Source organism: Callorhinus ursinus, unplaced genomic scaffold (genome assembly GCF_003265705.2).
Source record: "Callorhinus ursinus isolate GAN/ISIS: 27379988/994484 unplaced genomic scaffold, GSC_fseal_2.0 scaffold31, whole genome shotgun sequence".
Lineage (NCBI taxonomy): Eukaryota > Metazoa > Chordata > Mammalia > Carnivora > Otariidae > Callorhinus > Callorhinus ursinus.
In genome coordinates, this window is record NW_027397093.1 from 15,932,740 (window position 1) to 15,947,747 (window position 15,008).

The window sequence follows — 15,008 nt, forward strand, 5'->3', positions numbered from 1 at the left end:
TTTTAGTTAATTAACAGAACTTAAAAAAAAAAAAAGACAACTCTGCAACTTTAGTGTTAAAATGCCAAACTGGTGACCAGTGTTTTAATATGTGCAAACAGCAAGAAATTATTTAGCAATTTAACACTTCGAAATTACTTGGTCAAATGTTCAAAATAAATTACAAAGTAGTTATTAGTGATAGCAAAAACTACCACCACCAAAATTTTCACCAGGATTTACATAAATTTTACAGAGTACTTTCACATACAATTTTCTCATCCATAAAACGGAGGAGATGCTGTGAAAATAGAATAACATATGTGAAAATGCTTTGTAAACAGTAGAGCTTTACATTAACGTAAGTTATACAGTTACATGTTACAACATTTGATCTTTCATTAACTGAACTAGCCCACGTTTCCCCAAACCAACAAGTTCTATAAAAAAAACAAGGTTATTTACAGAGCCAGCCTTGGGGTTAGAATCACTTTTGGGCCCCATACTTCAGGAAGATGAAGCAAGGTAAAGTGAGACCCCAAGTCCAAACTCAGCAATATCCCATGGTGATGAAATACATCATTCCACATCAGATCCGTAGTGAGTGCTTGACACTGTCCACTTCCTCAGCTTCCACGACACTCTATATCCCTTCCTTACCCTCTTACACCTACCCTCTCCAATGGTTCCTCTCCCTCCTCCTTCTGTGGATGCTCCTTAAGTCTCTGTTCTTTGCGTATACTTTCATACCATTTTCATGGCTTCAACAAACACTTCCATGCTTCTTTCCTCACCTGCACTCCAGTTTTGAGAACCTAAGGCCTAGCTCCATAGCTCTACATACCCAAACCAAAGTTATCTTCAACTCAGTGCCAGATCACTACCCGAATGCTGCTTCTGTTAGTTGGTACTCCAATCTGCTTCCCAATCTTTAGCTGTCTTTCACAGTTAGAGGAAAATCAACAAGTATTTCTGTAGAATCTACAACGTGAAAGCCACCAATTTACAAGAATGTATTAATATGTAAGGATGGACAAGTATATGGCAATTTCCCTCAAGAATCTTAGGAAACATTTTGGGGAAGACACAAAAGGGAAAAGTGAGCTAACTTTACAAAGAAGCACGTAATAGATGCCAACAGAATGATAAAGATAGCACTGGAACAAGACTTCAAAGGGGAATGAGATTACTAGATGTGTATACTAGAATGTTTAGAATAAACACATAGGGCTCCTGGGTGGCTCAGTTGGTTAGGCAACTGCCTTCAGCTCAGGTCATGATCCCAGGGTCCTGGGATCGAGCCCTACATTGGGCTCCCCCTGCTCTGCGGGGTGCCTGCTCCTCCCTCTGCCTCTGCCTGCCACTCCTCCTGCTTGCACGCTCGCGCTCTCTCTCTCTCCCTGTCAAATAAATAAAATCTTAAAAAAAAAAAATTAGACACATAAACTAAACCTTGACAGAGAAATAGGATTTGTTTTTTGTTGTTGTTTTTGAGATTTTATTTATTTATTTGAGAGAGAGCATGTGCACAAGCAGGGGGAGCAGCAGAGGGAGAGGGAGAAGCAGGCTCCCCACTGAGCAGGGAGCCCAAAGCAGGGCCTAATCCCAGGACTCTGGGATCATGACCTGATCTGAAGGCAGACACTCAACCAACTGAGCCACCCAGGTGCCCCAACAGATAGGATTTGAATGCAAAAGGAGATACAGGCATTTCAGGAGGAGCCAAAATTACAAATGCTTGGTGAATCCACTTACATAAGGTATCTAGAGAGGTGAAATTCACAGTGACAGAAAGTAGAATGGTGATTTCCAGGGACTGAGGAGAGGGGACAATGGGAAGTTGATGTTTAACAGGAACAGTTTCAGTTCTGGAGATGAATGGTGGTAATAGCTACAGAACAATGTGAATGTACTTAATGCTACAAAACTTAACACTTTAAGATAGTTAAAATGGTAAATTTTATGTTATGTATATTTCACCACACAGAGGAAAAATAACTGGTTGGCAGGAACGGCAAAGTTTACCGTGGTGATAAGGTAGGAAAGGTAAGTTCTCCTCCTCTGGAGCTACACAGAATATTTCCATTTTTTTGTCAAATGTCAGCCTTCAAATACAGCTTCCTCACCCACCGAAGCTCTGCTGTCTTCTCTGGGTCTCTTCTCTTTTGAGGGTGCGGATGGGAATTCTCGGCAACCCCTCTACAGGGTCCTTGAGGGAAGGGACTTACTTGAACTCCTTGGTGCCAGCAAAGAGTGTGGCACAAATTAAGCTCATTAGATACTTGTGGACTGAATGAAAATACTAACAGTAAAGCCTACTAGTGAAACAACCCACACGATCTCCATCACAGCCAACTCCTAGGAATGCTGGCTGTGACACTTTTCCTTAAGCCTCTAAACACTAGCTATCGAGGTTTGTAAACCTAAGATCTATTTCCCCAAGATTCTCCCTCACAGGTCAGGGTGACGGAGAAGTAACACATATTCAAGGCAACCATCTTTCTTAATCATCTTCTAAGACGGCCCATAAGAACCGAAAAGGCCTCGCTGCTTAAGGAAAAAGCGGAAAGAAAGAAGAGATTCCGCGGTGATGGGAACTTGAGTCTGCCCATCTCTTAGGCTCCCGCGGTAAGAGCTGAGGGAGCACGGGACGCCGGGCCAAAGCCTAGTGCAGCCCTTCTGCCGGATACGGGTATGGAGGTGGGAATGGGCCCGGAGCGACCTCAAAGGGACAAGGGCTGCGCGAGGGGAGGCCCTGCGATGCTCCGGCCGGGTTGTGACAGACCATCAGATCTGAGACAGGTCCCCTCCCCGCCCAAGCCGGCGCAGCCCAAAAAGAGGCGCGGCCCATCCTCAGCGCACCTTTTGCCTCTCCTTCCTTTGGCTCTCGGTCTCCTCCAAGGGTGCCTCCAGCTCCATGATGTCCCCCCAGAGGAGTTTCCCAGGCATCATTCGCCGCCGCCGCCGCCGCCGCCTCCTTCTGGGCTCGGTGGCCACAACCACCTACGGGCGGCAGCAGCGTGAAAGGAAGCGGGGGCAGGGCGGCCGCCCGGCCAGGGCTACGTCACTTCCGGGACACGCACCGCACGGCGGGGGGGGGAAAAGATAATCCCGGATACTCTAGATTTAAACTCTTCCTTCGCGTGTGCAACCTCCCAGCCAAGGAGTATGAGCGATCTCGACTGGCCCACCCTTGTTCTAAAGTGATTGGCTGCTAGGGCAAAACCCTGGCCAATCTCCATAAAGGACGCGCGAACTTATTAGCATAAAGTGATTCGCGTCGCCCTTCCCCCCCGACTTCTCTCTCCGTACCCCACTACGAACACTTATCCTCGGTACCGCGGAGACACTTTGGGGCTTCCCAGCATGCACTACTGGAGCTGGGAAGGCCCTCAACCGCGGCCGACAGGCGCTCGGGCGCGGCGGGCTTGCGCGTGGACCCGCCCGAGCGAGGCCGGTGGGGAGCGCCAGGCGCCGCCTCGCCATTCGCCGCCGGAAGCTGCAGGCCTCGGCCCGCCCATTGCGGGGTGAAGCGTTAACGTCTAACGGTTTAGCGCGAGGCCGGCGGCCTGGCGCTGGTGGGAAGGGGCTTGGCGGGCTCTGCCGTGGGTAGGTGGGCTTGAAGTGAAGGTCGGAACTGGACAATCGTACCTCAAGTCTTAGCTTTAGTAATGAAATTAGTCCTTGGTTCATTTTAGGTCCTTTTCACACTCCCCACTGACGGAGGGGAAACTAAGCTCCTCTTAAGGGATTTGCTTGTCTGAAGACACACGTTCAGTTAGTGGCACAGTCAGGACCAAAGAACTCCTCTTCTGAATCCAAATTGAGGGCCCTCTCTACCACACCAACCCGAAGGCTTTGTTTCGAAAAGCGTTTTGGGACAGATGCGCCCATGAAATTAGGGTGAGTAGGAAAACCCCGGAGAAACGTAGCGAGAAAACAAGCCTAAATGTCTTCGACAGATTATGTATTTACAGTGAATTAAAGGATTTTATTTTATTGATGGGGATTAACTGCCCCTAAATTACAGCCTTATACAAAACTGGAAATCTTTTGGCAATGCAGAAGGTTGATTCCTTAGCCTACACTTTTCTTACATCGCTGGTGCTGGCTTGTTGGCATTCTTTTCAGAGCCATTTCTTTATCTCTTCGTGATCTCTTCAACCCAGCTACTCTTGAGTGGAGAACAAAGAACCAAATTGAGATGTAGGTGCACTTGACAATTTCTAAGACCACCAGCCTTGTAACCTGAGCATCATACTTGTGTCTTAGAAAAATTACAAACCGCTATATGTCATGGAGTTTGGGGATTGGTCATAAATAGCTGAAACCACAAATGATGGCTACAAGCCTTCTGCACTACTATGGATTGGTCTGACGTCAAAAGGGCTATAGATCTAAAAGTTACCTTATGGATTCAAAACTGGGAACAATAAAAAAATAAATAAAAATAAAAACAAAAAAACAACTGTGAACAAAAGGAGTGTCCGCTAATGATACTGGAAAAATGCATCTCTGTAGAGTATGAGAATCACTGTGCATCTCTAGATCTGTCCTTTTCTAAATCCTTTTCTTCCTTTCCTTCACACCCACCCAGTTCTACCACTGTAAAGTCTTTGTAGCCCTACAACAGAGCGCGATGTACATAGGAACAAGGAGTGGATGTGGCAAAGAACGTCACACTTGTAAAATTGGGATAATAGGAACAAATGTTAGTTTGTTGTGGTTGAAGATCAAATACTGATGAAATAAAGTTTTTAGCTCCTCTAAAACATTGGCATTCATTTGGAGGTCAAATAGCAGGTATGTAAATAGAAAGGAAAGACTGTTCAATTCTCCCCATGCAAGACACTAACAAGTTTATTAAGTGTTTTTCAGAATGACTGTGATTTAGGACACTCTACAGTCCCTGCCTTTCTAAGCCCCAAACTCATTGAATCAAACTTCTGTCTGTCTTAAACCAAGTCATAAGTAACTTCAAGCTGTCGCTTAGCCGAAAAAAATTTGAGTACTACCAAATTTGGGTAACTCTGTGCTCTCTGTAGATATCAACTAGAAAACTTGGGAATGGTAATGAAGGAATGGAGAATTTTTTTTCCTATTTGCTCCCTCTATAACTCTCAAAGAGATTTGTATCCGATAATATCTATTGAGAAGAACATGAAGGAGTAGTAGAATCTCAATGCACAAATAATTTAAAATATAATCTTATTAGAATCTTTATTCTCCAAAATATTTTACCAGAGTCACTGATATAATTTATCTCTTAAAATTTAAGAGTTGGGGTGCCTCATCTATTGCTCTGTTCCAAGATTCTATGAAGATTTCTCTTGCCTTTGGCTTTGGGTCCTTAAACTCTATGACCTCAAGATATAAAAATAAGAGGGAACTATATACACTTGCCTCTCTCTGGTCATTCTCAAACCTACAGGGCTAGATTTTTCTATAGTTAAAAAGCAAAAGTTTTTTTAAAAAGTCATCATTTTGCATCTGCACATCAATCTTATGTGACAAAAGGAATCAAACTATTGTTTTAAAATGTTATGACATGGAAATAGTTTAAGGAGCAATTATAAATTGCTTAGAAGATACTGGAGGATAGAATGAGTGTTTAGAGTAATAAGAAGTAAGGAGAAAGTGAAGGAGGGAACAGGAGGGCTGTTTCTGCCATTGTTAGCCACATGACCTCGGCCAAATCAACTCTAAAACCTGGTCTTTTTTGTTAGTAATGTGGAGACAAACATGTCTTCCCTGCTGATAGTGCAGGGAAATTGGGAGGATCAGCTGATATGACAGTACTGCAAAGATGATATACAGAGCAGCTTACATTTCTACCTTTAGCTCAAGGTTTTGATAGGTTTTGAAAGCCTTGGAGAAGACACAGCTTTGAACACATTTAGCACATGTATATTTATGTAGATGTGTAGCTCCTAATTCAAACTTGGAAAAGCTTTTTTTTTTAGATTTTATTTTTAAGTCTCTCCACCCAAAGTGGGGCTTGAACTCACAACCCCAAGATTAAAAGTCCCACACTCCACCAACTTAGCGGGCCCAAAGCCCCTGGAAAAAAGCTTTTTAACTTTAACCTTTGGAGAGAAGTCCTACTCTCTCTTTAGCCAATTACTTTGTAAATGTTTTGAATCAAGCGCTGGAAAAGTAGTCACATCAGCTACCCAGAAGAGGGCACTATTACCCAAGAAATGGAAGCTACTACCGGGAAAGATGGAACATATCTCTAAGGATTCAAAAGGAAGAAGGATTTGTAGAGGCCAGCAAAGTAGTTCTGAGTTTGTTTTTGATACCCCCTTTCTTGTTTCATGATTCTCAGTGTCTCTCTTCCCCACTCCATTTTGGCAGTAGTCTTTCTTCCCTATTCCCCAAAAGCCTTCTCAGGTAGCAGTAGGAGGGGTTCTCAAAATGTAGTGGTCCCCAATTTTCAACACTACTATTATTCTCTCCATTGTTTTTTCCTCACAGATCTGACCTTTGTCTCTGCTAAATTGCATTTAGTAATAAACTCATGATCATTCTCCTTATCTATAAATAAGATACAAATATAGCTTAGCAATGTCACACCAGCCTGTGATGGTGTTGTATTACTGAGCTGGTATAATTTCAACCACTGCCAAAGAAACTTGATGTTGTAATTAGCAAGGAGTTAAGCAAAGGAATATATACAATTTCTTTAGAATGTTTGAAATACTGAAAATACTTTGCAGAACCCAGGTACTCTCTGAGTATTCCTAGGGGTCTGGGATTCCAGATGAGAGAGGATAATCTCAGAATGTATGAAATGTCTAAAATAAGCCTATGCGTTACATATTTGATTCCTATTATAGCATCAGATTTTAACTAGAAACTTGTTAGCCAAGGCATAATACCTCCCTAGGCAAATCGGGATTTGAATTGATGAAATTTCTTATAATCTTAACCTAAAGGACTGAATCTCTAAATGGAGGAATTCCAGACAACCTAGCAAAAAACGGGACCTGTATAGTAGGCCATGTATTCACCTATCAGACAAGTTTTGTGAATATATAAATATATAAAAATATACACATAATGATATCAGGTGCCTCCTGCATTGGGCACTTTGACTAGATTAGCCTCAGATCTTACAACAGTTCTGTAAGTCAGATCTATCATTACCATCTCCCTTTTACAGATGAGAAAACTGAATCAGAGAAGTTTGGAAACTTTCTCCATCACACAGCTCCCAAGGATTGTAATTGGGATTCAAACTTCTCTGATTCCTAAACTCAGGTCATCATGCTGCCTCAAGAAAATAGTTTTCTCCTTAGAGAATAGACCACAGTGAGGATGAGAAATCAAGAACTAATGTTATCACACACAAATTAATATTGGGGAGAAAATGCAAGTCACCTATTCTAGAGAATAATATCCCAAACAACACATATACCCATCTTTAATATTTGTAGTCAAATGTTGTGTTTTGTAGAAGGAAAGTTTTATTGCTTTCATAATAGGCTTCATTTAATACATTTAGGGAGTATTATAGTGCATCTAGTGGCAAAATTAGATGGATTTAATTGGTCCCTACATGTGACTAGAGCCATAAAAAACTTTGGATTCCTCACTCTATTAAGAAATTTGTCCAGGTCCAAAATCAAAGGTAGGACAGAGTTGTTGTTGCTCCTTTTTCCAACGACTGACAAGAATAGGGCAGAAATGGAGAACTGGAAGAGAACTCAGGAATCTTGTATGAGCTTAGTATTTTGCAGGATCCTCACTTAAACTTTTTTTTTTCTTGAGATATATTTGACATATAACCCTCACTGAATCTGTAAGTACAAAACCTTACAGTGGGAAGGAATCTTTAAAATCATCTAGTTCAGCTATCCTGTTAAGTCCTGGAAATACCTCTGCAACATACCAATTAAAAGATCATCAAGCCTCTGCCTGAGTGCCCTAAATAATGGGAAGTTCATTTATAAAAGTGTCTATTTCAGGGTGCCTGGGCTTAGCTGTTAAGCGTCTGCCTTCGGCTCAGGTCATGATCCCGGGGTCCTGGGATCTAGCCCTGCATCGGGCTCCCTGCTCAGAGGGAAGCCTTCTTCTCCCTCTCCCACTCCCCCACTTGTGTTCCCTCTCTCACTGTGTCTCTGTCAAATAAAATCTTTATTTAAAAAAGTGTTTATTTCATCTATGGATAGTTTTGACTAATGGAAAGTTCTTTAAATGAGCTGAAATCGTCTTTGATTCATTGATGATTATTCCAAGCTATAAGACCCCCTAAAACAGTGCCTCCCCCATAAGCCTTTGCTATACAGATTACCCTTCTTGATACTTTGTCCAGAGTTTCAAATGTCCTTATGAAGACAGCTGATCTTCTTGGATGCCATGGTAGGTTATTCAGAGCCACTAAAAGTCAACAGGAGTGAATGGGCCAACCACTGCAAAACCCAGCAGTGTATTTGATCTCCCCTTCTCTGCACTCCCCCAGCACCTGGAGGCAGCTCTCCACGGTGCTGAGCTTCATCTTGCCTTCACTGTTACCAAGATGGTAAGAATTAAGAGGCACTCTCCAGTTACTCAATCATGCTTGAGATCTAAGGCCTTGACAATCCTTAGGAACCTCTTAGGAGAAACATCCCCTCAACCATAAGTCAGCGTTAGCATCTGTCCAATATGCTGAAACCAGGCTTGACTGCTTCCTGTTTCCCAAACCCAAGAGAACTGACCATTCCACTACTTGGTCTGAAAAGGCCAGCCAGAAAAAATTCCAGCAAAGCTATCCAAGTCTTAGTGGAAATAGATCAAATATAAATGAACTATCACCCATCTTCCATCTTCTCTAAATCTTTAATTCAGAACCTCCTTTCACTCACAAACCATTCTGCAACCATTCTACTTCCTTTCTATCTCCACCATCTGAGAACATCCTCACTTCTCACTGCCATGCTATAGAGAGTGCCTCAAATATGAAGAGGAACCAGAAAAACAGTAGACCCAGATGCTGTCACAGGTATTTTGGACATTTCCAGTCAGTACAATTTGGGGCCATCTGTTCATGTTCAAGGTGGGTGCGGAGAAGATCCTTGGTGGCAATGATTGGATAGAAAAAATTCTTGTTGCAAAGTACCCAATACAACTATATAAATTTTCTGATAATGATAAAAGACTTTAGTTGCAAACAAAGGATCTATACAACGCTAACACACTATTTTCTGGATTTCTGTGCTGAATCTGGTGAGATCCTTAACATAAGAACTCAGTATTAGTATGGGTAGAGAAATTCACTACTGGGTATAGTAAATTAGCACCCTATGTATTTGAGAAACTAATGAATGTCTGAAAATTTGAGATAATTACATTTAATAGGAAAAGGACCAAGGATTTTGTTTTTTTAATGGCAAAAAAATCTCTATATTCCCAATAAATTCATAGTAAAATAAGTTTTTAAAAAAGCTTTAAAACATCAAAAAGGGAAAAAAGCCAGAAACTAGAACAAAATATGTAATGAGATTAACAGCACCTATGCTTGGCTTTAGAGAATTCTTATATACTCAGCTGATTAAAATAGTCTATATTAATCTGAACATTTTTACCAAAAAGTTGACAAAAGAAAAATAAGAATTAAACATTTATGACTGGAGTTAGTTGTAGTAAGGAATTGGATGTGAGTGTTTGACCACTCTTTGTGCCTTCAAAGTTCTGCAGAAAATTCTGTCTTCTTTTTAGTCCATCCAAAATGACTGAATTATTAGATGCCAGACTCTGTGTCCTAGGATATTGAAAATAACAGAATTATTACCTTCCAAAAGGGCCTGGATTTCTAATCAAAGCATTATACCTTCATTTGTTACTTCGAAGCAGTATAACATTTACTAACACTAAGGTACACTTATCATATAAGTTAACCTTTAAAAATCTAAAGTTCTCCTTACATTTTAAAGGCTTCACAACAGCACCTCAATTATTTGGCAGCTGCTTTCCAAGAAGTCCATATTTTCGGAACATCTTTCCTCAGATCCAGTATCAATTATATTCTAGTCAGAAACAAGTTCCCAGGACCCCTGGCTGGCTCAGTTGGAAGAGCCTACAACTCTTGATCTCAGGGTTGTGAGTTCAAGACCCAGTTGAGTGTAGAGATTACATACATACATACATACATAACTTTAAAACAAAAAAACAGGGGCGCCTGGATGGCTCAGTTGTAAAACGTCTGCCTTCGGCTCCGGTCATGATCCCAGCGTCCTGGGATCTAGCCCCGCATTGGGCTCCCTGCTCGGCGGGAAGCCTGCTTCTCCCTCTCCGCCTACCCCTGCTTGTGTTTCCTCTCTTGCTGTGTCTCTATCAAACAAATAAATAAATAATCTTAAAAAAAAACAAAAAAACAAAAATCAATATGTTCCCTGAAAACCTCTTCTATACAACTGAAGTGTAATTTGTTTCTTTTTTGAGAAGTCATATGAAAGAGAAAAGCCAACCATAATATTTTTCACAATGACAACGTTCCTTTCCAAGGAGCTGTAGGCTAGATTAGTCCCTTATCTAACACATCTGCCTTGCTTCAGCCAAGTCACATTACTAACTGGGCATTTTGCTTTGACATTCCCCTTTTCCCACCTTGTCTCCTATCACTTGCTCATTACATTGATATGCCTCAAAAATGTGTCCTCCTGGGGCGCCTGGGTGGCTTAGTCAGTTAAGCGTCTGCTTCGGATCAGGTGATGATCCCAGGGTCCTGTGATCCAGCCCTGCATCAGGCTCCCTGCTCAGCAGGGGAGTCTGCTGCTCCCTCTCCCACTCCCTCTGTGTTCTCTCTCTCTCTCAAATAAATAAATAAAATCTTTTTAAAAAAATGTGTCCTCCAACAAGTGTCCCCCCAAACAGCTCATCACTCTTTTTTTTTAAGATTTTATTTATTTATTTGACAGAGAGAGACACAGTGAGAGAAGGAACACAAGCAGGGAGAGTGGGAGAGGGAGAAGCAGGCTTCCCGCCGAGCAAGGAGCCCGATGTGGGGCTCGATCCCAGGACCCTGGGATCATGACCTGAGCCGAAGGCAGATGCTTAATGACTGAGCCACCCAGGCGCCCCCAGCTCATCACTCTTAATTCCACATCTCTTTGGCAGTTGTGAAGAGTTTCTGCTTTGTCCTTTTTTTTTTTTTAAGATTTTATTTATTTAAGAGAGAAAGCTTGCGCACAAGAGAGGAGCAAGGAGCAGGGCAAGGAGCCTGATGCAGGGGTTCGATCAGGCACTCTGGAATCATAAGCTGAGCTGAAGGCAGACGCTTAACCTACTCAGCCACCCAGACGTCCCTGTACATTTTTTTAAAGTAAACTCTACCCCCAATGTGGGGGTCCAACTCACAACCCCGAGATCAAGAGTCATGTGTTCTACAGACTGAGCCAGCCAGGCACTCCTCTGCTTTGTATTGAGTTTAATTTGTTTATTGTTTGTTGGTCTACTCAACTAAAGTATAAAAGCTTCCTACAGGTAGCAACAGCATCTTGTTCATCTCTTTCCCTCCAATTCTTATAACAGGGCACATAGTTGATGTGCAAATGCTATCTTCCCTCCCTTTTCTTCTACATGTCTTTAATGATTATGTCTTTCAAGAGAACCATATTATAAGCAATTTTTAAGAAATTGAATTTCTCGAGATTTTGCAAATTTAAATTCTCAGTTGCATGTCAAGGAGTAATTTCACTTATCTGCTTTGGGTTTGATTTGGGTTTTTATTTCTCCTTTTGCTAGAGAGAAAGGGAATCCATAGCTTGTTGGTTTACACAACCATTGTTTACTTTGGAGACAATATGTTTTGATTTGATACTTTAAAGAGTTGATATGAATTAAACAATTGTTTCAAGGAAAGATCTGTTCCTTAATAAAGAAGTGAAGATATGTTTTTAAAATGCAGGGCACCTGGGTGGCTCAGTTGGTTAAGCGACCGCCTTCGGCTCAGGTCATGATCCTGGAGTCCTGGGATCGAGTCCCACATCGGGCTCCCTGCTCAGCAGGGAGTCTGCTTCTCCCTCTGGCCCTCTTCCCTCTCGTGCTCTCTATCTCTCGTTCTCTCTCTCTCAAATAAATAAATAAAAAATCTTTAAAAAAAAATGCAGACGTTGGGGCGCCTGGGTGGCTCAGGTGGTTAGGCATCTGCCTTCAGCTTGGGTCATGATCCTGGAGTCTTGGGATTGATCCCCACATCAGTTTCCCTGCTCAGCGGGGAGCCTGCTTCTCCCTCTCCTCCCTGATCCTGTTCTCATTATCTCTGTCTCTCTCTCTCTCTTTGCAGACCTCCATGGGACTCCTGGGTGGCTCAGCCAGCTAAGCGGCTGCCTTCAGCTCAGGTCATGATCCTAAGGTCCTGGGATCTGGTCCACATCGGGCTCCTTGCTCAGCAGGGAGCCTGCTTCTCCCTCTGCCTGCAGCTCCCCCTGCTTGTGCTCTCTCTCTCTCTCTCTGTCTGACAGATAAATAAATAGAATCTTTCAAAAAAATGTAGACCTCCAGGAATTTAGCCCAAGGTATAGTCAGAAGTGTCTGCAAACATTTATATGTAAAAACAATCTACTGCAGATTGATTTATTACAGCAAAAATTGGTAATTTAAATGTCAAAGGAAGGAAAACAATAACTATGTAAATACTGGGGTCCACATAATAGAATACTCAGCAGCCATTAAAAAGAATGAGCTGGATCTATATCCATCTATATGTATTGATTGCAAGATACCCTAACTTACATTAGGTGAAAAAAGAAAGCCACAGCTCCATATTATTTGTTGTTAAAAAATAGTTATATTTACAAGTGCACAGGAAAAAGTCTGAAAGAATATAAACCAAACTATTGGGCGCCTAGTTGGCTCCATCAGTTAAACGTCTGCCTTTGGCTCAGGTCATGATCCCAGGGTCCTGGGATCGTGTCCCACGTTTGGGCCCCTGTTCAGTGGGGAGTCTGCTTCTCCCTCTCCCTCTCCTTCTCCCCCTGCTCGTGCTCTCTCTCTCTCTCTCTCTCTTGCAGTCTCTCTCTCAAATAAATAAATAAAATATTTAAAAACAAACAAACCAAACTGTAAACAATGTGTAGGTCACCTCAACAGAAAGGCAATGGCAAAGGTTGGGGGATGGAGAATTCCAATTTTGCTTTTTATTTATTTATTTTTTACAGATTAATTCATTTATTTTAGAGAGAGAGAGCATGGGAGTGTGCCAGCTGAGGGAGGGGCAGAGGGAGAGGAAAAATCTCCAGCAGACTCCACGCTGAGCGTAGAGCCCGACACAGGGCTTGATCCCCTGAGATCATGACCTGAGCCAAAATCAAAGAGTTGTAAACTCAACTGACTGAGCCACCCAGGCGCCCCCATTTTTACCTTTTACATTTTTTTAAAGATTTTTTTTTTTATTTGCGAGAGAGAGAGACAGCATGCATGAGCAAGGGGAGGGGCAGAGGGAGAAGGAGAAGCAGACTCCCCGCTCAGCAGGGAGCCTGACACAGGGCTTGATACCAGGACCCTGAGACCATGATCTAACCCCAGGCTCCCCTACCTTTTACATTTCTGTATTACTTTACTTTTTCAAAACAAAGTACACAATAATTTTATATAATGAAAAACTAGTAGGGCCGCCTGGGTAGCTCAGTGGGTTAAGCATATGCCTTCAGTTCAGGTCATGATCCCAGGGTCCTGGGATGGAGCCCTGTATCAGGCTTTGCTGCTCAGTAAGGAGTCCGCTTCTCCCTCTCCCTCTGCTCCTCCCCCTGCTTGTGCTCTCTCTCACTCTCTGTCTCAAATAAATAAATAAAATCTTAAAAAAAAAAAACTAGTAAAGATATATGCCAAATTTTAAGATGAACTTTTTGAAAACTAAGAATATGAGGGGAATGTTCCTGATGTACTATTAGTTGAAAAAAAGCACCATACAAAATAGGAACTACAGTACAGGCAAAACATTCAGACAAATTATATAGATCAATATATTCAGACTGAAGTGTTATAAATATACCAAATATAAAAAGATTTTTAAAATATATCTAAATGGTAGGGTAGAGGCGCTTGGGTGGCTCAGTCAGTTAAGCATCTGCCTTTGGCTCAGGTCATGATCCCGGGGTCCTGGGATCGAGCTCCACATTGGGCTCCCTGCTCAGCGGGGAATCTGCTTCTCCCCCTCCTTCCCACTCCTGCTCTCTCTCACTATCTCTGTCTCTCTCAAATAAATAAATATTTTTTAAAAAATAAAATAAATGGTAGGGTGATTATAGGTGTTCAGTACTGGGGCACTTGGGTAAGCTCAGTCAGTTAAGCATCTGACTCTTGATTTTGGATCAGGTCATGATCTCAGGGTCCTGGGATTGAGCCTCACGTTGGGCTTCAAGCTCAGTGGGGAGTCTGAGGATTTCTCTTCCTCTGCCCCTCCCCTGTGCTTGCTCATGCACTCTCTCTCTCTCTCAAATAAATAAATAAATCTTTTAAGACACTTTTTCAGTACTTTTCAAATATTCTATTATGACCATATTACTTTCATAATCTGAACAATGTTATTTAAACAAATTAACATGGAAAGCAATGGTGGAAAGCAGCTGTATCTCTTTCCCAATGTGTGTAGAACCAGAAATATAGGTGAAAACTTCCAACCTTCAGTTGAGGAAGTGCTTCATTTATAGCAGCTCTTTCCTATTTTTAGAAATAATTCAAGATTTAGGGGCGCCTGGGTGGCTCAGTCATTAAGCATCTGCCTTCGGCTCAGGTCATGATCCCAGGGTCCTGGAATCGAGCCCCGCATCAGGCTCCCTGCTCAGCGGGGAGCCTGCTTCTCCCTCTCCCACTCCCCCTGCTTGTGTTCCCTCTCTCGCTGTCTCTCTCTGTCAAATAAATAAAATCTTTTAAAAAAAAGAAATAATTCAAAATTTAGTAGTAGTGGAGTAAATTTTGGTTCACATTAAAAATGAACCTATTATATAAGAGATTTCATTGTAATTTGATACAATTTATTCAGTTAGGCTGGCAGAATTCTATGGCTATAAGAAGTTTATTCAGGAGTGTCCCATTAGGTAATTCAA

General features: G+C 42.1%; 2 protein-coding genes across 5 annotated transcripts in view; both read right to left on the reverse strand.

The window, feature by feature from the left end:
- DDX50 (DExD-box helicase 50) overlaps positions 1 to 3,030 on the reverse strand; it is a 35,739-nt gene extending 32,709 nt beyond the window's left edge. The window contains exon 1 of one of the 4 annotated variants that reach the window (XM_025850263.2): positions 2,842 to 3,026. In XM_025850263.2, the coding sequence (XP_025706048.2) occupies positions 2,842 to 2,931 (90 nt within the window). In that variant the 5' untranslated portion in view covers positions 2,932 to 3,026. Of the gene's footprint in view, positions 1 to 2,841 lie in introns of all 4 variants that reach the window. The other 3 variants (XM_025850264.2, XM_073878908.1, XM_073878909.1) reach the window with 3 other exon arrangements.
- A 4,405-nt stretch (positions 3,031 to 7,435) lies between these two features.
- Positions 7,436 to 15,008, reverse strand: part of STOX1 (storkhead box 1) — a 59,847-nt gene continuing 52,274 nt past the window's right edge. Inside the window, exon 4 of the mRNA XM_073878905.1 lies at positions 7,436 to 9,724. Coding sequence (XP_073735006.1) covers positions 9,577 to 9,724 — 148 coding nt within the window. The 3' untranslated portion in view covers positions 7,436 to 9,576. The remainder of the gene's footprint in view (positions 9,725 to 15,008) is intronic.